General features: G+C 37.6%; 1 protein-coding gene across 1 annotated transcript in view; it reads right to left on the reverse strand.

Annotated features, from left to right (window-relative positions):
- Positions 1–2,911: 2,911 nt before the first annotated feature.
- Positions 2,912–27,907, reverse strand: part of ESR1 (estrogen receptor 1) — a 179,337-nt gene continuing 154,341 nt past the window's right edge. The window contains 5 exon segments of the mRNA XM_066546961.1: positions 2,912–7,900; positions 7,903–8,114; positions 9,742–9,925; positions 15,298–15,431; positions 26,307–26,445. Of these exon segments, the coding sequence (XP_066403058.1) occupies positions 7,779–7,900; positions 7,903–8,114; positions 9,742–9,925; positions 15,298–15,431; positions 26,307–26,445 (791 nt within the window). The 3' untranslated portion in view covers positions 2,912–7,778.

Raw genomic sequence — 27,907 nt, forward strand, 5'->3', positions numbered from 1 at the left:
GTTATGCACAAATGTGTAGGAATGGAAGACAGCAGGAGATAAATTTCATATCACCTGTATGCCAGCAGAAATGAAGACATTAGCAGAATGACACCTAAATACTGCAGCACAAAGTTCTTAAAGGGACATGAAGGCTAGTTAGCCTTGTTCCTGCTGAGATAAGTGCCAAATGTTATTATTTTGATGGTCAATTTTCCTGAAGACTTCATGACCATTTTTACACTTGAGCCTTTGTGTCTGCAGGATGCTGTGGTGAATGGTAGTAATTGGAGCCTGGCTGGGGATAAGAAAAAACACGTACACAGTGCTCTTCCTTGGGCATTCTTTCTATGTGAGCACTCTGATGAGTGCTATTTTATGTTTGGATTTTCCTCTCCTCTTCACTGTGTAGGTGGTGGAGACAAGCAGTGTAATGCCGAGGAAGGAGAAGTAAAGATTTTCCGGCCTAAGAAACAGCTGTTTCATGGGGCTTTTAATGTTGCAGTATCTGGATAGGAAAAAAAATTAAAAATCTATCATTTAATTTTGAGGAATAAGCATGGCCAAAAGGCTTTTAAGGAGGGAGGGTGTCCCACTGATTGAGAACACCCAGGCTTTAGCCCATGAAGAAGCTGTTATCATTGCATTATGAGGATTGCCTGAACTAACAGAAAAGAAAAGCAGTCAAATATGTTCTTTGACTATGCCTTAATTATGTCTTACCTTTCTAATTAGTTAAATGGAATAAAATATGCTGGAACAAGACAGATGTCACTTACATGTCAGCAAAAAGAGAAAGAAGGGGTGTGGGGGATGCCAATGTGTCCAGCTGTGTGCATCTATATAGGATCCCCTGGGGGAGCTGCTCTGTAAGGTGTTGAGTGTGCAGTGAGGGAAGCAAGGATGATGGACTCAGGAGTTTTAGCTGCAAAGGCTCTGCAATGAAATAGAAAGGAATATCCTCCCTGTAATCAATTTTCAAACTTCACCCAACAGATGCAAGAAATTGGGAAGTCCCAGATGGCTCCTGACTATTGAATGTGCCCTGCCTGGCTGCAGAGGCATTATTCCTGGTGGGTTCTGGGTGTCTGAGCAAGATGACATCTCATTCACCTTCTCCCATCACAGAAGACACATCATGGGAGGGAATGAAAGTGAGGGAGACAGACTCTTTTCAGTTGTCCTGATTGGCAGGGCAAGAGGCAATATGTGCAAATTTAATCACGTGAAGTTCCATCTGAGCACAGGCAAAGTATTTAAAACATGAAGATCATCAAACACTGGAAAAGGGTGCCCAGAGAAGTAGAAGAATCTCCTTTTGTGTCTATTCAGCATTCAGCTGGGCATGGCCCTGAGCAATCTGCTTTAGGTGATCCAGCTCTGAGCCAGGAATTGGACTAGACAGTCTCCAGCGACACATTCCTAGCTCACTGCACTGTGATGCTGTGCTGTCATGTCATGCTGCAGAAAGAGATGGGCAAAAGGATGCCTAACCTCAGGCAGTGTGCAATCCCAGGCAGTGTGCAATCCTTTCCTCATTCAAATTGTTACCATTTTTGCAGATGTAAGTATGTTCAAACTTTATCTGTGCACTTTTTCATTTGGAGTGCCATATTTTTGATTTTGCAGTTATATTCTCTGATCTAGCTACTTTTTTTAGGTTAAGTCTCTACTTTTAGTATTATGTAGCAACTGTCTTCTTAAGCCGTTTCACCATGAACTATAAGTGCTCGTTTGGTCCTGTGGTTAAAATGAAATGGTGTCATATTTTGAATCAGCATTGAAAATTACTTTATTATGAGCACAAGTACATGTGCAATTAGTTCCTATTACTCTGATGTGCCCTTTGTGGCCAGAGGCAACTTTCAGTCAAGTTCTTTGTTATGGAAGTGTATTGCAAAACAATCACATTATTTGGAACCATTGTTCAGTTCTACTCAGCACTTAAAAATCCCAACAGTCCCCAGCATTCTTTTAGAGTCTGAATAGGTTATTTGCTTTTAACAAGCAAATAAGGTGAGGTTTTGCATGAACGAAGTATATTGCCTGTCTTGTCTTCATCATGGAGATGATACTTGGAATCGAGGTAACTATCTTATAATTTTTTCCTTTTAAGTTAAGTACAATGATACATCCCATAAAACCAAAGAGCTTTTACATATATATTCATATAAGAAAAGAACCTATAAGCCAATAGTCCTATGTTGAACCAGCAGAGCACAGAAAATAGATTAAAAAATAATCAATATAGGGAGCATATTCTCTCCATGTTACTGATAAATATATATACTGCAAGTATTGAAATATGTCAGTATGTATGCAAATGCTATAGATTACTGGTTTGATTCTTTGCAAACACCAAATATAATTTTTAGATTATTCTACAGAATAGAGTTGAATTCAAAGTGGTTTTATGTCAATAAAAGTATCTTTCATTTCACTTCATCCCTTCCCAATGGCTTAGTCAAGACAATTTTTTTTTCCTGAGGACTAGTTTCACTTGGGAAAGGAGTACTATTTACCTTGATGTAAGCTAGCTCATGGGAAGTGGCAGCCAACTATAGAAGGCTAAATTCACACAATTTTTCTCTTCTGCCATAATCTATTTCACAAGCCAAAATAAGGAATGTAACCAAAATACTAAGAACATTAAAGCACATACAGTAATAGGTTCTTAGCTAACTTCCTTGGTGTCATTAGGATTAGTAGAGACTATGTTTAGCTTGTTTTTGATTCTAGATATGGAGTCTCTGATTCTTTACAGGGAAAGTGAAGAAACTAAGAAACAGTTTTAACTTTCATTTAGATGCACAGAAACAGACACATTCTAATTCTTTCAAAAACAGTGTACCATTTTGCTGCCCACTGGAAAACAATAAGCAGAGAAGCATATTTTTAAAACATGCAAAATATAACAAAATTAAACAATGTGTTCTGATTAATTCTTTATTTTCAACATCAAATACATTGATAAAAATCTTGCACCAATCAGGTAGCCTACCAGATTTTTTATTTAGACTTTTTTAGAACTTTTTTAGGTGCAAAACAAAGAAAAAGATACCTCACCAAAACCAAAGACGTCAATAATTTCATATGCATCAGTGAAAGAACAGAATACTTCGACAAATACATTATGACAGCTGAGCCTATACCAAAGAAAGGACTTTGCATTGACAGACTACATAGTGCACACAAAAGCATTTGTTTCATAGTACATACAATAAGGTAATACATAAAGTGGCTTGATAATGCAAGTCTCGTGACCAGCAGTCTATCCCTTCCTTTTTCAATGGGCACTTTCTGAAGAAACAGACTTCTAATCATAGGCACACAGGATTGCAGAATTTTCTAATTTGGAAGATGGCAGCATATATGTTTTTCTAAATTTTTGTTTATTTATTTTCTTTAGGCACATTTGAATGCAAAAGAATTTAATACGTCTCTAACACAGTGCAAAACCAAATACCCTTTATGGGCAACCATCATTTTGAAAATAACCTTCAGGATATAAGGCTACCTACATTTGAAGGATGAAAGGGAACCGTGAGTAGAAAGGATAGGACATTAATATTGGGAAAACATCAATTTTAAACTCTGAGATCAATTTGAGATTATGCTACACTTGCAGGTGACAGCAAAGGTTGGTTTGTATTAGGATACCATTGTTAACATCACCCTTCTATTACATGTGTTGACTTAATATCTCTAAAGCCATATCACGGTTGTAGATAGCATTGAAAACATCAATCTCTTTATTCAAAGTAAGAAATGCACTTCACACAAATTCAGCTGAGAATGCCTTATATACAAAACCCATTATCTGTAGGTTGAGTTGCACTCTAATTTTAAAGCAGGAAATCATATACACAGAGGGGCTTGCATGTTCTTACTAAGCCTGTAATAAGACTAAAGACCTACTGAGGCAGATTTTTTATTTTGTTGGCAGTTTGCTTATTTTTAAACATTTGGCACAGGTCTTAAGGAATTAGTTGCCATCAACTGAAATGGATGGAGGCTCCAGTACAAATCCTGATTCTTATGAAGGGGATGGTTTGGGTTTTTTTGCTTGCTTTTTTTCAACTCAAGGTCCAGTGACCTGCTGACAGTCCTTGCAATATCCTTGGGAGCTCAGTTTGGATTATTTCTTTAATTACACTTTTAAACCCCTCATTGTAGAGAAGGAGAAAAATCATCAAGTGATGTCACTGAAACATAATAGTAAATTTATCACAACACACACCAATAAACTTTCATTAAACTATGTTACCCGAGTACAAATCTTACTACCCCAATTGGGAGTTTTACCTGAGACAAAGTCTGCAACATTGAGACATGGCTCAAACCACTATAAACCAGAGTAGCTTTCACATATTAAAACACCACATATTCTGACACCACTAAGTGCTACACATCTCCCTATCTCCTCTTCTACCTCCCAAGCTTTTTGCAATATTTCAGTAACAACCATGTTCTCAAGCAAAGCAAATTCATCTGGTCTATTTATGTTTGCCTTGTGCTGGTATTACATTGCCTATGTTTCTAGAGAGTTTCTTTGTTTTTGATGTTTTTGTTTTTTTTAAAAAATCCATGTATAAACCTTACAAAATAATTATTTTGTTAGCTGTCCAGAGACATCACTATGAATGTTTTGGTAAAAGCATAATTAGCTGCCTTGAGAAGTTTTCTTTCATTTTTTTTTACATGCTAAATATTTTTATGTAATATCCAGCACCAGATATTCAGGTAGTACTGGTTTGTCAGCTGCAAATATAAAGTATATATGTATATATATATATATACACACACATAAAATAGCATCTTGTGAAATAACAATTACCAAATGTCAGGCACAATTGTTTGCATACATGAGAGTATCATTCAGAATTACATATGAAAAAAGTGATTTTTGTACCATTGACTTTATTTTCAATTGAATAGCTACATTCATCTGTCTGATATGGGGGCCATCTTTATAGATAACTCTGGGAATGTTAATATATTCATTAAGGTGCTGCTTCAATAAAAAGTTAATGACATGGATCCTAAATCTGCCCCGAGGTAAATTAATGTATTACTGGGAATCATTCTTTCTAGGCTGCCCTTCACTGTTGCCACCACAAACATGAGAGGACTGAATGAAAGCTAAATTACTTCCTTGCAAGGCCTGAACCCAGGAAAGAATTAATAATTATTGTGAGCTGACTGATATTATTCTGTACATTCCAAGACACATTATGATACCCTTCTGACTGCTGCGTACCACTTCAAATCATACCTTTCCATCTTCACTAGGAAAATCTCATGAGAGTAAAGGTACCTTCCCTTTATGGTACCATCCAAATCTGACCCTCTATTGTAAATTGCTCTCTGTACTACCTTTTATGCTCCAGGTCAAATTTACACTTGAATCAATGTAATGACTTATTCTGGGATGTAGGAAGGGAGGCATTCATTTAAACCAATTTGTTTTCTAGCTTATGAGCTTGATCTGTGTGTTCTAGCCTAGACAATAACAAGTTGCATGTACAGACAGTATTTAAAGAGCAGCTTTAATGCACACTGGGCTACAAGTAAATGATGACAGTATAAGCACTTGAATTTAACTACAGGGATTCCTGTGCTCCATTCAGATCTTAGCCTGCACTCATTTCAGTAAACTCATGGTTTTTCTAACACATATGAAAACCAGTTACTAAAAAAACCCAACATTTCCATTTTCTTTCATGACATTTAGGAGCCCTCAAAAAGCCCTTATGTACCAAGTAAGCGCTCACGCACACACACACATACACACACACACATGCTTTTACTGAACACACAAAAAGACAAAATCTTCAGCACATTCAGGAAAAAATGACACCATAATATGCATCAAGAAAAGGCCTATGAACTTACGGTGATTGCTTCACATGTTTAGGCTTGCAGTTTTCAAGGAATCTTCTCAAACATTGGTAGCATGTAGCTTTAGGCTTTCAAACTGCTCATATCCTCAGATATGTACATAGAACTATTATAGACACCATTATGTACATTCATAAAGAATTGAATGCTTGACTTGAAGCACAAACCTGTCCTATGCCTTGCTGCCTTCACAACTGCTGTGAAACTTGATCTCACTGCACACAGACTCTGCCTGTGTGACAGGGAGAGTAATTAGACATAGGCACTCCTGTATGGCATTACTTGTACTGTTTCCTATATTGAGTTTCTACAGGATATACCAATCAACAGAAAGGTTTCAACTATAGCAAAAACATCCCTGAACCATTTCACTAGCACTGTTGCCAGCTGCTGTGGAGCAGCCTACGCATGTGCTAAGAAAACAGCCTCACTGGTAGGGTGGTTTCTTCCAACCAGCTGTTGGAATAGTCCCTGGTCCGTGCTAACTCCCAATCTGCACCTGTCAGTCGGAAGTGCAGATAGCACAGGCAAAGTTTATCATTACTTTAGTAAAATAACCCTGGCATATGTATTAATCTCATTCCAGTACCCAGCAAAGTTCCCTGACATTTAATTTGCTAGCATAGAGCCAGTCAAACAGCAGCACCAACTCCTACTTTGGATAGCATATCATGTGGAGTTCTTCAGTCTCTTTCACGTCTTGTTGAAACTCTTGATGTCAGTGGACCTTTTGTATATTTACAGTTGGTCTGAAGAATCAAACTGATCCTATGAATATCCTTAGGAGCTACAGACATGCATGGAGAAAGATTCATCTTTCTGGACATGCAGTCCCAAAGTCTACACCATGTGTGAGGCTCATTGCCTAGTGCTGGTGTCACAGGTGAGCTGGCTCTTAACAGTGATTTTGAAGCATGCCACAACAAGAGCCAAAGAATGCCAAGGCAAGGAAAAACCTGCTGCTCTGACTGTGATACTAGCCCTCCCACACACAGTTAGACCACACTCTGCTGAGTGGGATGGGATCATGCCATCCTTCCATGCCAGTCTCACACTAGCATCCTCACCCCTTGCTTTGTAGCACAACAAAGCACAGGATAGGGGGAGGGATTTTCTGTAAATAGTGCTGAATCCTGCATGTGTGTGAAGACCTTTTTTAAAGACCTGATGATTTTTGTAATCATCTGGTCTGATTCAAAGTAATTCTCTATGTTATCACTGTTTGCCATGTTGCCCTGGATTTACACTCTTGGGCAACAAAACTATTTAGCTTTCTAGGATGAGACAAAATAGCATGCACGCAAAGCAATTCATCTAGAGGATATGGTAAGGGTACCTAAAAGTTTGGTCAGAATGAAGTTGAAAGGGAGTTGTCTGGTGATGTAAGCCAGCGAGGTAAAATACTATAATTCTCAGACAGCAGTTCCTTTGTACTGTAGGAAGAAAAGAGGCAGGAATCTCACTAGACTACCAAGGCAGTCTCTCACAGAGCAGCTTCCCTATGGCACACTAAGATGCCAGTCAACCTTCTCTTTACACTGCCCAAAAAGTCATCTAGAATCTCTACCAAACTGCTTCAAAGTTTCAAGCAAGTAAAGGACTAAGTGAGTTCAGGATTTTGGATGGATAATAACAAAGACCAGCACTCATGAAGATACCAATATGCATGGGTGGTATGGCCTATCAATTTATAGTAAAATGAATGTATGCTTCAGACGAGGACTTAGTTACCCAAATAACATGCAAAATTAAATTAAAACACTGCAAATTTTAAATCAAGTTAGCCAGACAATCTTTGCTGGCTGTCCATGGCAATGAAATGTCTTTCATTTAGGATAAGCAATCAATTTAGGCAAGCGCTTGACAAACACTCATATGGAAAATGCTGGTGTCTGTTGTCACTGGAGTGTTTTCAAAGGTGGCACTGCAGATGAAATGAAGCATGAGCTAGGTAGAACACTGCTGGGTTTCTCATACCACTGTATATGCTGACTCCCGTTTATATTGTATTCTGCATATTCTCCTCTTCTTTGCTGCTTACATAGAAAGACTGCAAGGAATGAGATGAAGCTGATGCAGTTGTCAGCTGGCTTCTGTTCTCCTCCTCCACGGGTGCAGCACTCCTGGCTGCTGGGGCATGCAGCCGGTGAGCGTCCAGCATCTCCAGCAAGAGATCGTAGAGTGGAACTACGTTCTTACACTTCATGTTGTACAGGTGCTCCATTCCTTTGTTGCTGTGGGTTGTGATGAAAAAAGTTACTTTCCAAACATGTTATGGGGCGGGGAAGCTACCAGCTAATATTTGCTGGGATCATATAAATCCTGTCTTGTACTCAACAACTTAGCAGTGCATTTGCTGTACACACCTGCTACAGTTAAGCAGACAGCAGCACCTTCAAAGAATTTTGGAGACAGATGTAGCCAAGAATGTAGCAGGCTGCTATACATCTAGAATTTCCTTAATTGTACAAATTCTTTTTAAGGGTGGGGGGGGGGCGGGGGAGGGGAAGGTTCATTAACACAAGAACAAAGAAACTATAAAATGACACCAGTTAAAAAACCCACATCTCTTGACTTTCCCTCAAAGATCTGTGTATCAGTTCCGGAGGTAAAATCTGCATGTTTCAGCTTTAGTAGCTATGATGTGGTGTTTACTCTAATTTAAATTTCATTAGCTGAAATAATGAAAATTAAAATCTGTGTAGCAACACTTCCTGTGGTTTCATAATAATAATATCTATAGCATATCTTCATAGAAATTTATCCTCTTAACACCTCATCCACTGAGCAGTTACCTTAAAACATAATTTGGGAGAATCAGTTGCTGCCATTACTAATAGTGTGTCAGGCAGCTCCCCTCTGAATAGCAAAAGGAATGGTCCTCTAGACTGGAATTTAGTATTTCTGCATTTATCCTTATCCATAAAATTCACATAATAATCCTAAATCTCTTTTCTAAAGTGATTTGCAACCCTGACACTTGTGAGAAGTGGCTGCATAGAAGTGAAAGTTTTATTAAATCTTGTAGGAGACTAAAGTTCGCAGAGCTAGGCTACTCCTACATTAATATTTTACTCAGTGCTTTCCATACACCTGTGTCCAGGTCTGGAGTCCTCACCCTGAGAAAAATTTAGATCTGTTAGAACAGGTTCAGGGCAGGGCCATGAAGGTGATCCAAGGGCTGGAGCACCTCTCCTACAAGGAAAGGCTTAGAGAACTGGAGTTGTTGGACAACTGGAGTTGTTCAGCCTGGAGAAGAGAAGGCTCCTTACACAAGCCTTCCAGTACCTGAAGGGCACCTAGAAGAGAGCTGGAGAGGGACTTTTTACAAAGGCATGTAGTGACAGGACAAGGCAGGGTGGCTTCAAACAGAAAGAGGGCAGGTCTAGATTAGGTACTAGGAAGAAATTCTGTACTGAGAGTTGTGAGGTACTAGAACAGGTTGTCCAGAAAATTTGTGGGTCTCCCATCCCTAGAAGTGTTCAAGACCAGCTTGGATGGGGCTCTGAGCAACCTGATCTAAGTGGAAGGTGTCCCTGCCCATATCTGGGGGGTTGGAACTAGTCATCTTTAAGTTCCCTTCCAAACCAGGCCATTCTGTGATACTATGAGACACACACAAGATTAAAAGCAGGTGCTGCTTTCTATCAAACTATCAGCATGATCAAACAAAAGGCAGAGGAAAAGAAAACTAGATGGGACAAATGGGGTAAATTATTTCATGTGGATTTTTTTTTTTTTTGTAACAGCTCTTCACACAATTTGCCCTCCCATCCATGAAGGAGAAGTGTGCATGTGCATTTGTGACACGTCTCTTGCCTGTGCCCAGTACAAAGGTGCTGACTGTGTGCTTGCTCTCACCTCATGTGTCTGATGTGAGAGAGGATGAGGAGGAGCTGAGCCAGTCGTCTGTGTTGCTGCTGCAGAGAAAGACCTGACTTAGCCATTAAGTGGATCAGAGTATCTGTGATTTTGTCCAGGACACGGTGAATATAGTCTTTCTCTTCCAGAGATTTCAAGGTGCTGGAAAGAAAAGTGTACACACCTAGAGTAGGAGGCAGAAAGAAAAGAAACAAACCACAGACAAAAATTACTTTGGTGGACTCAGGTATTGCCCAAGGTATGCCCTGTGCTGCCTCTTAAGCTGTGTTAAACCACAGGATCTGACTGTGTGCCAGCTCTCTTGCTTGGCAGCCATGTTGCTGCTCTGAATGACCCTGGAGCATGGATTTGGGCACTATGGGAAAAGCAGGAGGAGGAAGACAACGCCACTTTCCTGCCTGGGTCTCACCGAGGTCTGTACCAGGTGCTGGCAGACACCTGCAGCTAGTCCTATCTGTGGGCTGTGCTCTTTTCCTGGTCACTTGGCTCTGAAACCTTGAGGAGATGCTGTTCCTCTTGAGAGCTCTGAAATACTTACCAACCAACCCAGGCTTTCAGCAGCTTTTGCCATTTCCCCTGTTGTTTAATATTTGATTTTTAGTGATTTTTCTAGACAATTTAGAACTGAATAATGTTACCACAAAACATGCAAACAAAACCAGGGTTTTTTTATGGATGTTTGCCTCAACAAAACTCTCCCAACCAAGCAAAAGCCTTGAAAGGTGTGCTCCTTCACCTGCAAAGTTGACTCTGCTTTAAAAACAATGTCCAAAACAGCTTGTGCAAATTTAGCTGTCTTGAATAGCTTACTGCTGAAAGTGAGCAGCCTGAAGGTTTGGACCAGATAAAAAATTTTCCAGAAGACAAAATACTTTAAAACTCCCTCTCCAACAGCCCCTCTAAGTCACCTACAAGAATCTCTAATCCAGGCATAAGAGCTTTTGCTGCTAGTAAATCTTGAGAGCATGAAGCACATCAGCTTTCAAAATGGAAAAAAGTCTAAACTATTTTGGGCTGTTTTATCTTGATTTTTTTCTGGACAACAACACACAGCCAATATGAATCAGGTCACAACAACACTGTGCTGCCAAAAGAGAGCGGTTGCATTCAGCATCAGTTTTTAAATCTTTTGGACTGAACCAATAACTAAACAAGTCATTTTGCCATAATCCAGTCCTAAGGAACCAGAAGTTTAAGATGTACATACAGGAATACAATCAAACTGGCTGCATCATAGAGTGTTCATTGTCCTGTGTCTATAACAGCCTTGACAAATCCTGTGCTTGGCCCTTCTGCATCAGCTTACAGAGCAAAGAAGAGATATGGATTTTGTCCTTGGGAAAAAATGGTTTCTGGAATAATTTTTTGTTTTTCTTTTCTTTAAAGCATCGTATATAGCAGAATGTGGAATGCAGTTAGTGCTATTAAGAATAAAAGACATTCAGACACTAGCATGCACACACAGACAGACATATATGTTATAGCTTGTCAGATATACATGGTATAGCTTTTTTTGTTGTTTGCAGCCTTGGGGCTACCACTGGATGTGAAGATACTTTGCTGTGCATCTGAGCAGTCAGGGAGCTGAGATTTTTTTAACATCTTGGCCTCCCTCATCTCCTCACATCATCTGGGTACTTCAAGAACCTGACACCTGGAACTACCGTAACCTACAAGTAGTTTTTATGATTTTTTTTCTTCTCTGCTAAAAAGAAATGTAAATGTGTTTGTGAATGTGAGTGTCTCTGGGAAAGAGTAAGCAAGAAAACTGTTTTAAAAGGATAACTCCAACATAGTACAACTTCTGAAAATTATCAGTCAGAGTTCTTAATTTTGGTAATGGGTAGTGCTTCAAATTTGATATAGATAGATAGTACAGTGGCCTCTTTTCTCACATGGCTTTTCATAGCTATTATTATCATTTTTACTGAAATTCACAAACAGAAACTGGTCCCCGGGCTTTTCTCAGCTGAACTTTTCTCAGCTGACTCTGAACACCCTCACATATGCCTATTGACAATACAAGGTTTGATAGCTTAACACATACCTGTAGGGGCAAGATTCTTAAATATCACTGGCAGAGCACAATCCACTAGAAGGAAATATTAATCTCATAAATGCACAGTGCCTCCAGAGGAGTTTACTTCAGCCACAGGAAAATATTGTGCTCTTGCAGCAATACCCCATAGCTTCATATTACTGAAACTAGTAAAAGAAAAGAATTTTTTAGGAGGAATTTTTTCTCATCTAGGTCTAGTCTAGAAGCTATTAAAAACTGTAAATCACAAAAGCATTCCCCAATAACTGTAGAGAATTCAGGCAACTGCCAGTCAATAACTGCCAAGGAAAATTATGTTTAGTTTTCCTTTCTACACTCTCACAGTGATTTCTTGTGCCCCAGGCCATTGACCAGAGATTGTCCAAAAAAATTGCTGGCTATCACACACTCATACACATCCAAGCAGAGCTTTCAAATGAGGGTGCAGAAAATTGCCATAGCAAAGTGAAATTTAACAGTCTCCAAGGCCTTTCTAAGCCTAAATTCAATAGCTACCAGGTAGATTTCCAGCTCTTTCTGTATGCTCAGTGTTGTAAAACCTAACAGGTGCAAGAATAGAGAAAGAACCACCCCACAAGCAAGCGAAGCCTGTTGGTTCACGCCCATAACACATACCAGACCAGGATCCCTCCGGGGTCCAGTGCTACCATGTCAGCCCTTGGCATACACTGATAGAATTTTATATCTCTCACCGTATATAATTATATATTTGATGCATTTTACTGTAGAAGAGAATGTCCTCAAAATCTTTGCTGTCACAATAAACCCCAGTTTAAAGTATTTTTTTACATTTAGAGTTCAGGCTCACAGAACAACATCCAATTGCTCTGTAGTATCCCCCTACACCCAATTGCTCTGAAGCTGTAGCAAGACAGGCTGAGGTAAGAGGAAATTCATCTCTGTACCATGCACTCCTGGAATCATCCAGCCCCCAAAATAAAGAAATAAATAAGCACAATTTATCAGGAATCGAAAAACACCAGGAGAAAAGAATAACAGTCACGTGGAACAATGTATCAGGAGGTCTCCTGTATTCATCAAATCAGCAAAATCTTTCCAGCTCTGTGGACTAACCAGCTAACTAATTAGGTAAATCAGCTGATAAGGCAGATGTGACCTACATCTTCATGTCCAAAATGAAAGCCTGTTGCTTTGCCACATAGCACCACTCCTCTTCTCTGATACACTCAAAACTAAAACATCTGGCATCATGTTGCCCTTTCATGATTCCAATACTTATTTTCCAATGTTAAGTAACAGCTGAATGTGGTTTTCAAAAACACTACTTTGCTTTTTAGTCAAAAGATTTATTGCTGCAGCTTTAGAGGGGGACCTTTAGGTTTGCTATTTAGATGGACATAATTATGTTCCTTGTTGTTACAGACATGTTGTCACCTTAAAATCTCAGGAAAAATGTGGAAGCATCTACCTTGGTTTACAAACAAAACCTTCCATCCTTTCTACATGCACTGAGCAAATCTAATGCCTCTTAATTTGAGCATCTCGAGAGTCTGACAGTCAGAAACTTGCATCCACATTCCCACTGTCTAGTTATGAAATTAGTTTGTTGTAGGAATACAAATACTGAAATGCACCTTTATGCATAAGGATAATGGCATTCAATATAGACATACATTCTGTGTCCATATATACATTGAGTTTACAGTGGTCCCATCTCTCTTATGTGCAGAAGGAAATCTGCCTCTGATTATCACTGACAACACTTGCTACGTATATATGAATTTTTTTAAATTTTTTTTCTTTTTTTTAACAGTTTTTCCTTAGGGGAATCTTGTAATGAAAACATCCCATTAACACAGTGAGATGTGCTTATGAAGGATAGCTGGTAATGCCTGGCTGGGCTTTGTCGGAATAAAATATTTTGTTTTATGAATCAATACTACATAGGCACAAAATTTCTCTAGAGCATGACTTACATTCTTGATGTTTAAGACATGTACATCTCATTTCTTTTATTCAAACTTCCAGTTCTATTTTTTCTAATTGAAATTCAAAATTTTTATAAGTCAATTACATATTCTAGATTTATTTAAGAAGTTAATTATCTTTGAATATATTAGCTAAAATTCTGGAGAAGCATTACTTTCCAGGAAGAATATTTAACTCTAGGAAATATTCTGTTATAATTATCAGGGCAATAAAAGGAGAATAAAATGTCAAACAGTAATTATAATTGTGACATCCTGGAAATTAAGGTAAGAACAATAGCCCTTCATTCCTAATTTGCCACTTGCTTTCCTCAAATGTTACTTTTTGGCAATTGGTTACAACCACAACAAAACCTGAATCACATTCATATCTCATAGAACATACATAAAGCATTTTGTGTTAGATTGTATAAATACATAATTTTGCTTGACATTGAGGAGACAGCATCCAAGTTTCCATAAAGAAAAGTGCCTGATCAATAAAGCAACATCTGCTGTGTTTATAGTTAGCCTTTGATGTCAATATCCTAAATTTCTTTTTCCTCCAATTTGGGCAAGTGATCTGTTAGACAACTGGATAAAATGGAAACAGAGCTCTCCACATCTGTTTTCTCTAGAGGGTGGTACCATCCACAAGTTCAAAGGCAACAGGAAAAACTTTACAAGTGAGTAAATCCTCAGCACTGGGAAACTCTGGCATCTTTAGTCACCAGGTAACAGCTTAGCAGGGAATTTTCTCTAAAATTTTTTAGTTTGGTGCCTACATTATTATTTTAGATGTCTATCATTTCTATGAGAGTACCATGGGTCTCATTTCTGCATATAAAAACAAATTTTCTGGGGTTTTTTGGTTTTGTTTTTTTTTTTTCATTTCAAACAGAAAAGAGTCCTCTGGTGTGCAACAGAAGTTTTCTGTCACAAGTTTCAAGTTAAATTTGTTTTTTCAGTCATCTCATGTAAAATTCAAATCATCATAACCTTACACTTGTTATCGAGACATCTATTTTTGAAGTGTACCTCAGGATGAGATTTACAGCCAAAAACTATAAAGGAAGTGGAAAGTGATTACATTAGTTTTAGATGCCTATAATATAATATAAACTAAACCATGATAAATTCAATCACATTTTTGCCCTTATTTCCTTTTATTTTGCCATCACCTGAGCTCTGCAGTTAAGCATTGCCTTTGAGTGCCATGTGTGTGGTTCCAGCTACTTCAGTGTCTTGGAAGCAGAGTTTTAAGACCTGGCAACATCTAGTTCAAAGCACTCCTCGGACCACTCTCCACATCAGCTGCACACAATGTGTCATCTACTCACTGCATCCATTTTCTGGGTCTCATCTACATCACCAGACAGATTCAATTGTGCCCACCCCTGCCTGGAGGTCCTGCCTGCATCTGTGTTGAAAACCCCTTTCCATTGCTGCTGTCTCAAAACGAAAACGCCACTAAGGACAGCAAGCAGTGTTCAACCATATGCAGAAGCAGCCACAATTACCCAAGTGACAGCAAAGCACACAACTTACCAGAATTGAGCAGGATGATGGACTTAAGGCACACGAATTCCTCCCCTTGAAGGTTCATCATGCGAAACCGAGCAGCAGTAGCCAGCAGCATGTCAAAAATTTCCACCATGCCCTCTACACATTTCCCTTGATTCCTGTATGAATACCATCAATGGGGAGACATTCAGTTTTAACCTGATGGTACCATGAGTTTTTCATCCCCTTGGACCAATACCCTTCAATTTGATTTCATAAGCTCATGAGCAAGTATGTGACTTCCTACTCTGGGCAGATTTGATATATGTGTGATTACAAAAGCACTGTTCTCAGTGTTCCAAGTAAAATAAATAAACTACTGTATTTCCAAAAAAAAATCAGTTTCAGGAACTCATCACATTACTGTGGTGGAACATTTTAAATTGACTCAACCAAATCCTTTTATTTGAGGAAAAGATTTGTTTAAAACTACATTTTGATTTTTGTGTATGTGTTCTGCTTTTGTTACTTTGCTTCCTCCTTCTTTTCTTTTTTTCTCTTTAATGTAAATTCTTTACATTTCTCTCTCCCTAACCATTTGCACTTGTTTCTAGCTGCCCGAGCAACCTTTAATGTTCCAACACACTTCTCTCAATGTTCAATGGCAACATAATCTCTCCTTAAAGAACAAACTTATTCATGAGCTCAAGAAGGACTTAAGAGTCCAAAATCATGTCTGTATGACTGATTAAAACTATCAGATCACTCCATATATCACGTAACTTTTTACATTGCAGCATTAAACAAAGCTGAAGTTTGGAACATCTCAAAGTGTTCATTAGTAATGGCAATTAACTATCTCCTTCTGCTCACAGTGCAAGGCATTCCCACTCCCTAATTCTCATCTTGCCCACTCAACCTGCAGCTGGAGAATTAATGCAGATTGTAATTATTTCTTGTGAAAATTTAGTCTGCAGATCTTTTGGTCATTTTCATTGCTACCCTTTACAAGAACTACCTACTTTTACTTCTATTAGGCCTTCCCGAGTGAAATTTTAATATGTAAGACTTAATGAATGATCCAATCTGCTCTTTGGAAATATAATACTTTTTAGATATGACTTTCATCAACAAAATTAAGAAGATAATTGCTGCAGGAAAATGTACAAGAAATTTCAAATGAACAGACTATGATTTATAACATGAAAAAGATTGAGCATGTCACAAGAAACCTGCTCGGACAGAGATACCTGTCACAGGTCTGAACACAGATGTGCTGTTGAGAACCTCTAGCTGATGTCTGAACACCAGAGCCTCAGACAAAGAAGACATCTTCCCTTCTGATTGCAGACTGAGAAACCTCTTTGCACTCTCCAAGCCATCAGGACAAGTTTCAATGCTTCTGATACAATATATTTGCCCACAACTATAGAAAGATTAATTTCCTCTCTGTAGAGTTTAGCACAGAGGACTAGAATCCTTTAATAGTTTTGCATAAACTTAAATAATGCCCAAAAAAAAGTTTGTTTAAGAATTTAGTATTTCAGGATTTTGCAGAAAGAAAAAGCTTCTGTGGATCAAAAAAATGACCCATATTAAAAAAATCCCCACATTTTCATGCCTGATTGAGATATTTATTTCATTCCTAGAATCCACAAAACTACTGCAGCCAGCATTCAAAGCTTTTCAAAATATTACACAGTCTGAACAAATTGCAAAATTTGCATGTCTACCATCAGAGGAAAAAAAAGAAACAGGAAGTTATTTGTAAAATCAGACTATTTAACATGACTTATGGTGCCTGCTGAGACAGACATTTTGATAGCAAGTAAGAATTATTCCCAACCTCCTAGAAAAATAGTTGAATAGGCTGCAGTTTACATAATCAGTATTCCAATCATGATTGTCTGGCTGACAAGTATGACCTCTGGACAAAAACCCCTAATCCAGCAACGCATATTCCATCTGCTTAAACCAACATGTGTGCCTCTTTCCCATCAACTGAACTAGCATGATAGATGATTAATAAAAATTATGTAAATTTAAGAGATTCTAAATTTTTCCTAATCTCTTTTGTTTTGCTATCTGCTGTGTGTGTGAAAGACCATAAGAAGAAGAAAAAAAAACCAAAAAAAGAGTAGAGTACCTCTTTAGGTAATGTACTTTAGGTGAAGTTATATACCCAGCCTTAGGTATTCACAAGTGCATGGAATGGCCTAGAAATTTCTGCTTTATTTTCAGAGGTAGGAAGCAGATCCAACTCTATTGACATCAATGGGAACTGCAGGAGCTAAGTATCTTTGCTATATCAGGTTCTATTAAATTTTTTACTATTCTTTAGGCTACAACAATTATTTTATTTGTGCATCAACAAGAAACTATCTGGAACTGGAATCTCCAGTTCTCCTGAATTGCCTTCTAACTTTCTAACATGAGCTGATAATACCATCACATCTTCACAGTTATGTGTTCAGTTGATAGGGAGGCCTATCTGGGAAAGCCTAGAGAACTTTCCTGAAGGACAAATTAGCAATAGATTCAACAATTATCTTTATCCTAGCATCTTGGTGTTGTCTTTGTGTACTCTCATCTTACTGAAGAGAAGACAACAAAAGCTTGTTTACTGCACAGCACCACAGTGTATTCTCAGAAGAATCCTTTAAATTTGGCTATTGGGGAATGTTTAGGAAAGTTAAATCATTTGAATTAAAGGTCTTAAGTGGCTGCATAAAAGTACTGTGTGTATTAACTTTAGGAGGTCTATAGAATCACAGCACCATCCAGGCCAGAGGGCAATTCAGAATGACTTTAGTCCAGCCTCCCTCTCAAAGTGGGGTCAGTTCACTCAAGGCTTTATGCAATGCTGGTCTTGAAAAGCTCCAAGGATGGAGACTGCACAACCTCTCTCAGCTTAATTACTTTCATCATCATGTTTTCTGCCTCCCCTACATCCAGTCAAAACCTTCTCTGCTTCATTTTATTACTCCCATTTCTCAATCTCCCATCAGGCATTTTAATAAAGAGCCTTGATAACCTCGTTGTAGACTGTAGGTTATGCAGACGTAAAAGCCCTTTCTCCTCCAGGCTGAACAAATCCATTTCTTCCAGCCACAAGGCATGAGGTCTGGCCTTGGTGGCTCTCCACTATGTTTACTGATGTTTATTAATATATTTCCTGTAATAACTGTATTTGATATTCCAGATAATGAGTGCCACATAAAAGGAGGATAATGGCTTCCCTCCCTCTAATGCCTACACTACCAGTGATAGTGGTATCAGTACCAGGGCTATTCCACTGTATTGTAGGAATAAGAATCTAAGTTTTATTCAAGTCTTGGGAAAAACCTAGGCAGCAGGAATGCCTTTAACAGAAACACAAGATCAAGTAAAAATTAATAATGAAGGGTGCTTGGATGAAGGGAACAGGGACTCAAGGATTCAATGGATGTTCTCATCAAACTTTTAATTCAAAGGGAAATGCTAAAGACAGATGCACCACCAAAACAAAGTCTGACTCTGTTATCTCTCTGTCTTCTTCTACCATGGTACTTCACTTGATGAAAAGGGACTGCCAAGAACAATCTGAAAAGAACAGGAATCAAAGAGAAAAGCAGAAACTACCAAGTGTAAACTAAATCAAAGTGTCAGATGTGAATCCTGCTGATAAAGAGAAATGCTTATTATTCTGTCATTATCCAGGAGGTTAGATATCATTTTGCTTTGGAAAAAATGTTGTTTTGATCACATCAAGCTAGCTTGCACCTTCACACAAATCAAACAATAAGTGGTAGGTGATCATGAAGGTGTGAGCTATGGAAAGGGACAAATTAATTATATGCAGGTCTTGTTCTGTAGTTTGGGTCAATTGCTGGCTAAAGCATATTCAAAATTTATAAAATTAGTCCAATATTTAAAAGTCATCATTGCAAAATATATGCAATAAATATGAAGTAGCACATTTATCAATAAAAAAGAAAAAAAAATATCCATTTTGAAGTTATTTTCACCTAGAGTTAGTCACAGATTACCAGAGCTGCTGATGTTGCATGAATTATCTGGAAATAATCTAGTTCAGTGGCCCTGCTCAAGCCTATATATTGCTGGGTTTTCAGTATCTCCAAGGACTGAGACTCCAAAACCTCTTGTCCTGTCGCTGAGAAGAATCTTCCACTGCCTTCTTTACTTCCCCTCTCCATCAGATATTTATCAGACCTGAGTCTTCTCAGATTCTCCTTGTTATCCAAGTTGTTCCAGTTCACTCTTTGAGGCCTGTCACTGGCCTCAGTCCAGTATGTACATGTCTGTCTTGGGTAGGGTAACTCAGAACTGGATGCTGCACTCCAGATTGGCCACAGCATGTCTGAGCAGTGAGAGAGCATCACCTACTTCTAGGTACTGCTAAAGCTTTTCCTAAGGCAGTCTGGGAGGGCAGTCTGCTGGCTCAGAGGGCACCTAGTTGTGCTGAATTCTCAGAAAGTTTATGGACTTTCCTCCACCATGGTGTTCTGGAGGCAATTCTGTATTTATCTGCATTCACATACTTAGGGAGGTTTCCTACTAATAGGTTTTGTTATTATGTCTTTACTGTCCGCATCATCCTGTTTTAAAGCTCCTTCACCATGTTGGCCAGTCTGTGGAAATCATGATTTTGCCCCACTTTATGGCATGTATCTCATCTCTTCCTTGACATTCTTGATTCTCACAGCAGGTTCCATGATGAGGAAGTTGAATCCATGCCATCGACATCAGCTATGCAACCAGTTGTTGCCCTGCAGGATCTGCCCATTCTGCCTCAAGCCCTTTCTCCTCAGCAGCTCCCATGGAATGGACCACATGGGCTCCCACATGTTTGACCACTTGCCCTCAGAGCCAGGTGGCCAACCAAGTGTCTTCCCTGACTAGATGACCAGAGGATCATCCGGCTAGGCAAATAGAGTAAGAGTAGTGCTCTGCACATTTGAGCAGTGGTTAATCAGGTCTGAAACACAGAGACAATTAGCTACTAAGTACCACATTTTTCTCTTTGTAGAGAAAAATGGGTCTACAAATATGCCAGGTAGGAAAAATCCCCAAAATGCTGCTATGATAGTTCTAAGAAAACTAATTATTCTTTGGTAACATTTAAGACATTTAGATTAGAAAATTATTATGAAGGCTCTCCATTTGGGAATAATTAAGCTAAAATAAAAAAATTGTCAAAGAAAAGTTATTCTGATTTACAGGAGGGTCTTTTTCAGTTTAATTTATAGTCAGTCTGAGTCACCATAAAGCCAAAAAACATTTCAAAATTTTCTCCATATCAGAAATGCAAAGAAAGTTTGATTTTGGAATTAACAGCATCACAGTACAATGTGACCTAGAACTGGGGCCTGAGCTCCCAAGGTCAGGGTTACTAGATGAACAAGTAATCTCATAATTTGTGTAGGGACTATCTTGAACCCAGAATTATTTCATTTTCTTTAAAAACTTCTTTTCTGTGCCTACAAGTCCCCCAGGGAATCTATCAGCTGAAAACTGTGAATATGTGGAGATCATAATGAGAGGGAGCTTCCTTTTTTTATCTTTTTTTAAGAATTCATCACTTTGAGCATTACCCAGCACTTCTCCAGACTCTGGAAGATTGTCCTTATTTTACATTTAAGTTGTTTGAGTTACAGAATTGGGTAGTCTTTGAATTTTGCCCAAAAAGATAGTAAAAACTGATTCACAGTAAAGAGACAGTAATTTTTCATTCTTTTAAGTTTTATAATTTTGTCTCTTGCAATAGTATCATTTTTTTTTTATTCTGCAGGGTCTGCAGTATAACAATACATCTCAAAATTCAACCATACAATGAAAGATGAAAGAGAAACTTAATTATTTCAAGAGATTCCTTAACTGTCTACAAGTCAATCCATTCAGCTCTATCAAGCAAGTGCCTAATGACAAGATGATTTTTTGAGCTGGGTTTTCTGGATGGAATCTATTGCTATTAAAGATGTGATGAAAAGTAAATGTACAATTGCTTTTCAAATCCATTTTGAAGGGCAAATTAGGATACACTTGTTTCCTATGGACTTTTCCCTTTTGAAATAAATACAAGCAGAAAGTCACTAAGGAAGCATTCTGAATCAAGCACTTGGGATCACTTTGCTTCAATTTTTCTAATAAATCAATGGTAACTAATGCATCCACAATTTCACAAGAAATGTCATGCATTTACTCAAGTGACAGGCAAGTGTGGTGTCCTCAGACATTTGGAACATTTTACAAGTTGAGAGACTAGAAAAACATACTCAGATTTCATCTTGATGGTCTTCTATTGTATCTAATTTTATCTCTACCAAAATATTTACATAAAGAATGTAAAAGATTCTTTTCAGATATAGCGAGAAAAGTTCAGAAAAAGAGCCATGAAAGCAGTAAATTGATCAGCCACCCTGTCACACAGTGAATGCTGTAAAGTTTTTTTGCTATTTGTGTTAGTTGCAGTTTAGAGAGATCCACAGTCTCCTGCCATTGCTCAATACAAAAGTCAGTAAAAGATAAATTCTTCTATTTAGAGAGAATAAAAATCTCCATCAAGCACTGAAAGCGGAAGTTTCCAGATTAAAATGAACCCTGAAAAACAGATTAGCTTTCTCCATAAAAAGAAGCAAAAAACCTGACAGAAACACCAAAATACTGACTGTATTGAACTGAAATTTTATAAGTCCCCAGACAGATTTTTTTTGCTACGAGAGATTTTTTACAACCGTGATAAGAAAATAACAGTAGAAAATAACATGAAGACAGCCATACTGTCTTATACCAAAGGTATATTTGGCTGTGGGCTAAGCACACAGGCATTTGGATCTGCTGGTTTCAAGTGACTACCTCTAGTGCTGGGCTGGAAGAGATAATAACTTGTGGATTGCCACACATCTTCTCAATGTGCTCATGACTTTATACAAATCTTATCATCTTTATTTTGTTCCCATTCTTCTAATGCGTATCACAGGCAGAGAAGTCAGTCCATTTAGTTAGTCTTTGTAGCAAAGCTTGTATCTCTATTTAATTGTCTGTACAACACCTCCAGGTACCTCTCCAATTCTTTCAATATTACTGTCAAGACAAAGAAAATCAGAAAGGCACAGTTTTCTAAGCACAGATGAAGCACAGAATTAAACAGAGGAATGACAATGATCTGTATTATTTCATGCTTACAACAGGAATAATGCAGAATAATATTATTATTCTGTACTATTCCTGTTGTAAACATTCTCTGGGGGAAGGAAAGCTGCAGTCTCTGACTACTGACAAGCAAAGAACTGCTGGTTCTATAGAATTAATTGCTGGTAACAATGAGATGGAAAGACCAACTCAGAATGCTGTTTAGGAAGATCAGAATTATTATTCTCCTATATACATTCCATCACATTTGTCTACATAAAATTTGGAACTTGTTTAATACTTTTTGGAAATTCAACAAGATGTCCGTCATTTCCTTGCATGCTAATTTCTTAAAGGACTTCAAGGTATTTTTGGCTTCCTTTTACAAAATGCACAGTGATTCTTTATCACTATGTCATTTTCATTCAATTTCAGCCAATTCTCTTCTTTAGATGGCATCCCATCAGCTTCTTTACTGTGGTCACCAGGCTTCCTTTTTAAAATGCAGCACTGCATTTCCTATTTTGCTGAAACTGAGAATGATTCAAGTGAGATTCAGAAATCCAGCTATTTCTATCATGAGTTTCTTTAATTATGTTTCAAGCCTCTGAGTAACCTGGGCTCAGCATAATATCTGAATGCAACAAAGCCTTTCAAAATAAAGTAAAATATTACTTTCCTATCCCTGAAGAAACATTACATTTTCTTCAAAATTATAAACAGTCTACTGTCAGGCCTGACAAATTCCAACATTGGTCTATTGACATTTTTAAGGCCTAGTTTCTTGGGTAACCTCCAGACAGGAAACATCTGGTTTGTCCTACTAGAAACCTAAGCCTTTACTTCTAAATTTGCCTTATACAATATACTAATTTTCAAAAACAGAATATAAAATCTTGAATTTATTATTTTATTTCAGTAAGTATTCTACATTAATTGCAAACACTGTGAGTTTGCCATTGTATTTCCTGATTGAGCCTGTTTTTCTAATATATAATTATTGTCATTTGAGCATTTTAATAGCAGTAGTTGTTCACTGTAAAAGTCTACTAGTCCTACATAACTGGCAGACTGTTAAAGTTCTGAACCAAGACTCAAGTATTTGGGTAATGCATTAACAGAATAAGAAAGGATGCTTTATCTCACAAAATGCACTGTCTAATTACAATGCAGACTGGGAAGAAAAAGAGATAATGCAATTATATTCATCCATACAGAAGACAGAAGTCTACACATCCTGTCAACTTAATTGTTATGTAATTATTTTCTTACAGGCAAAGAAAAGTTTTAAAAAGCAACATAGAATTATTAACCAGGGTCTGCTTTACAGATTTTTTTCAAGAAGTCTTCCAAGTGTGAATTGTTGCAAAGGAAAGTTGAAGTATTTATTTAAAAATGTAACTGGTTGACTCGCATAGAATTAGAAAAGACAGTTTCCAAAAGATCTTCAGAGACAAGACAAGCATATGTCTAATATGACCCAAGTAGGAGGAGTGAGTTGGGAGAAGAAAGATCACATTTTTTTCAGAAAACAGCAAAGCTGAAAGGTTATTTTTATGACATTTCAGATAGATGTTAACAAGACAAGACTGTATTTATCCAGCCAAAGGGCAAGAAAAGTTGTATAATAAAATTTGGTGTGACCTAAGCTTTAGGAACAGATGTATACAAATGACTACCTATATCAAAGATCCTTGACAGAAAGAATCTGTTAGAATCAGGATAAGCCTGAATGCTAAAATTAAAAGAGTGCTCAAATCAGACAGGATGTCTGCAACAGAATGACCACAGAGATCTAGAGGCATAGACAGTGTGGTAAAACTCCATATTAACAATAGAAGTTTTCACTAAATATAGAAGTGTTGGATGGGATTCTGAGAAATGTGCTCAAGTGAAAGGTGTCCCTGCCCATGGAAGGGGGGTTGGCACTCGTGATCTTTAAGGTCCCTTCCAACCCAAACCATTTTATGGTTCTATGAATATTTGATGCGGTGGAAGGACTTCATTGAAAGAAACAGGCTTTGAATCAGTGTCTGTCCTGCCCTTTGAAACCTGACAAACAACAGATTTTTTCTCTATAACATTCTTAAAAGCCAATTTGCCCAAATCAAATTAACACATCAAAATATTTTTAGTAATAATTAAGAAGAAAATTAAGAGTTATTTAACTGATTAGCATATCACTGCTTACCAGAGTCAAGTAATTTCTTATTTTACTTTCTGCAAATATCCCTACCAAATGGAGTGAGGCAAGTATATGATTACTTAGAAACATGCTTCTTATTATTTGAAAATTAGAAGATGTAATAGATCTACATTTTTACAGTCTCAATTGAAACTTAGAAAACAAAGAGCCCTGAAGTGGTTCTAGTTGCATGCAATGGTTTTCTTTAGTGTGAATCAAGGGCTCAAACTCCATTTTAGTGAGAACATGTGGATTTTAAGTTGAAGTAGACCAAAATTTCAAAATTATTTCAAAACTGTTGCAGCTTTTTGTGAAGACTATACTTACATTTAGACAAGCATATATTTTCTGTACGTAAAATGAGAATGTATTTTATACTTATCTAGTTTCACAGCTCACAGATCATTGTGCTTACACAAGTGGAATAGGGTTTTTCCTAAGGCAATAAACATTTCTCTATTACTGGGAAATATTATGTTTTATCCTGTTAGGTGTTATCATTTGTATTTTACTAAAATGCTAAAAGTAAGTCCTGGGGGGGTGTGTGCAAATAGAGGGCAGGGAATCAAAGGATTAACACTGCATGAATGCAACCATGGAAACTCAGTACCCCACCCTCAGTACCCAACTCAGTCAACAGAGCAAGCTGATCGTAAGACATTTTTCTGCTAATGAGAATTTTGATTAATTTACACACCTGGTAGCTGCAGTAGCTGAGGGCACTCCCCTTGACATTCTATTGCCACCCCTCTGCCTTGGCAGCTACCTGATGAGGTCAGGAGCTTGCCCAGCTCTTAGCTGCTGCTCTGTATACTCCATCTCAGTTTGGTTCTTCTGCCACTTCCAGTTTAGGCCTAGATGCCAAAGTCTGCTCTGAAGTGACCTCTGTGCACAGCACCTCTCCCCTGCCAGCTCTGCTGTGTGGGCAGTAGTCTTCAACTAAAAGGATCACCAATAGCTAAGATTACTCTATCCTAAGAAATTTTGTCTGAAAATTTAATTAAGATTTTTCATGAAACTTTTCACATAACTAGGAAAAGAGAGCTTAAATTTACATTAAGATAGTACAAAATATGTTTTAAATTATCAGTCTTCTTGCTTTTAACATGAAGCCTGCCAGCTAAAATCCAGGATATTGCCATAGAGTACAGATGAATATTTTTTCTCTCAGAAATACTTAGCATATTAGCAAGACTGGCTAAAAAAAAAAAAGCTTAGTGAAGGGAGCAAGTATATGTTTGACATATTTGTCTCCAGTTTTCATGAGGAAAAAAACCTCCAAACTTAATATAGTCTCTATAAATAAATAAAACTACACTTGAGATTCTATGAGGATTTTCTTCCAAATTTTTGTCTGGCTGCTTGGAAAAAATCATTCTAAGAAAAACTATGAGGATTTTAAATAAACAAAAATAACTATCTGAACTAAATGAAGTGTTCAGTTTTTCATTTAAGTTACTTCTGCAACAAACAGTACAGATTATAAGATAAATATACTACTGCCTTTGAAAAAAAGTACTTCAAGCAGCAGATGAATCTCAGGTGTGTTACTTGTCTAATAAATGACCAGTATCACATTCCTGAGCATTAGTTTTCCAGTTTCACCTACCATAAGCCTGCTTGACATATGATGTACAGTCAAATTGTAGTATTGGTGAGATGATATCATGCTAAAAATTAATCTGATTGCAGCAGAAATAAATTAACTTAAATAATTCAAAGCAACATGCAGACTGACCTGTCCAGTAACAGGTTAGGTGCAAACAAAAGCTTTCCTGGGTGTTCCATGGAGCGCCAGACTAAGCCGATCATCAGTATCTCTAACCAGGCACATTCCAGTAGATGGACCTGATCATGGAGTGTTAAATCCACAAATCCTGAAAGAATAAAGAGGAGACAGTAAAAACACTCCAGTTTTGTAAGTGGAATAACATTATTCAGAGAATTAGGTTAAAAAGTGCTTTACAGCTGGATAACCAAAAAGAGCAATAAAACTGACATTTGTTCTCTTCATATTTTGGGATGAGTTTTGTGCACCAGGGTTCCCAGTTTTAGTCAGAACAGTCAGAACTTTCTAGCCTACTGTTTTTGTGCTGGCTGCACTCTTCCCAGAAATCAGGGCAAGAGGCTGGACAGCATCTCCATTCCCAAACCTGTTGCCATGGGCATGGGAATCCAGGTACATGCTGCAGAAAAAGGGGCATCTGTCTGCTCCAGCACCACGCTGCCTTGGGCATGAGGCAAAATGGAAAAATGCCTACTATAAAATGAAGTGACAGCTCTAATCAGCTAACCCTAGGTCAATTCTCTTGGTGGAATGCTATTTCACAGACTCATGACAATTCACTCTGCTGAAAGTGTGATACTTGTGTGGAAGAGGGACCAAAGAGCATGTCAAACAAACTATGGAGCAGATGCTATTTGTGAAGTCAGAATTCACTGATGAAACACCTGTTTATATTCCCAGTGGACTATAGAACATGGAGGAAGTGAGTACTTTGCATTTAAACATTGTTTAGAAACAATGAATGCAAACAAGAAATGGCTTATAACCATACTACAAGAAACTAAAAAGAAAGAATAATGTGAAGGTACACATGTAACCATAATCACAGTGGTCCTCCCTGTGCTCATTTCATGCAAGAGACTGAATTATAGTCTCTTTTGAATTCTCATTCTTCATGAATGTTTTTTTCAATCCAGAAATATAACAGAAGTGGAGAATAATACGTATTGCATAATACGATGTATTAGATCTTGCGTAAGTTATTCCTTGAAATTAAAACGAACTTCCTAAAATAAAATGTGCAGAAGTTGCCTTAAAATAGGTCTTATTTATCTTTTACTCAGTGTTACAAGTGAAAAACATTACTGAACCTTGTCATTATTTTTTGGGGCAATTGTAATGATTTATACTGATCTTCAGAATACAGAATACATGGTAAACTGCCTTACCAGCCCTAAAATAGCAGGGGTTTTCCTTCTGTGTGTGCTCTTTCTGAAGGTATATACTGAGTCAATTTTGAGGAATATACCTGACATACACTCGAATATTATCTTGAGAAAAAGGAAGAAAAAAGGCTTTAAAAGTCAAATGATGTGCCAAGAAATATGTTTTTCAAATAAGAGAGAGGTAGAAAATAAACAAAATGCAGTTCACAATAACCTAGAAAATACTGTTACATCTGGTAAAACAGTTTTTCATATAATTATATTTAATGAAAATATCTGAGAGAGCCAATTAATTTATTGGTAAGAAATCATCCAATAGAAGGAAACAGCTCTGACACGTTTGAAATAAAACCCACCTATTGATCATTAGAAGTGAATTTAGGCAGT

This window comes from Molothrus aeneus, chromosome 3 (assembly GCF_037042795.1).
Source record: "Molothrus aeneus isolate 106 chromosome 3, BPBGC_Maene_1.0, whole genome shotgun sequence".
Classification (NCBI taxonomy): domain Eukaryota; kingdom Metazoa; phylum Chordata; class Aves; order Passeriformes; family Icteridae; genus Molothrus; species Molothrus aeneus.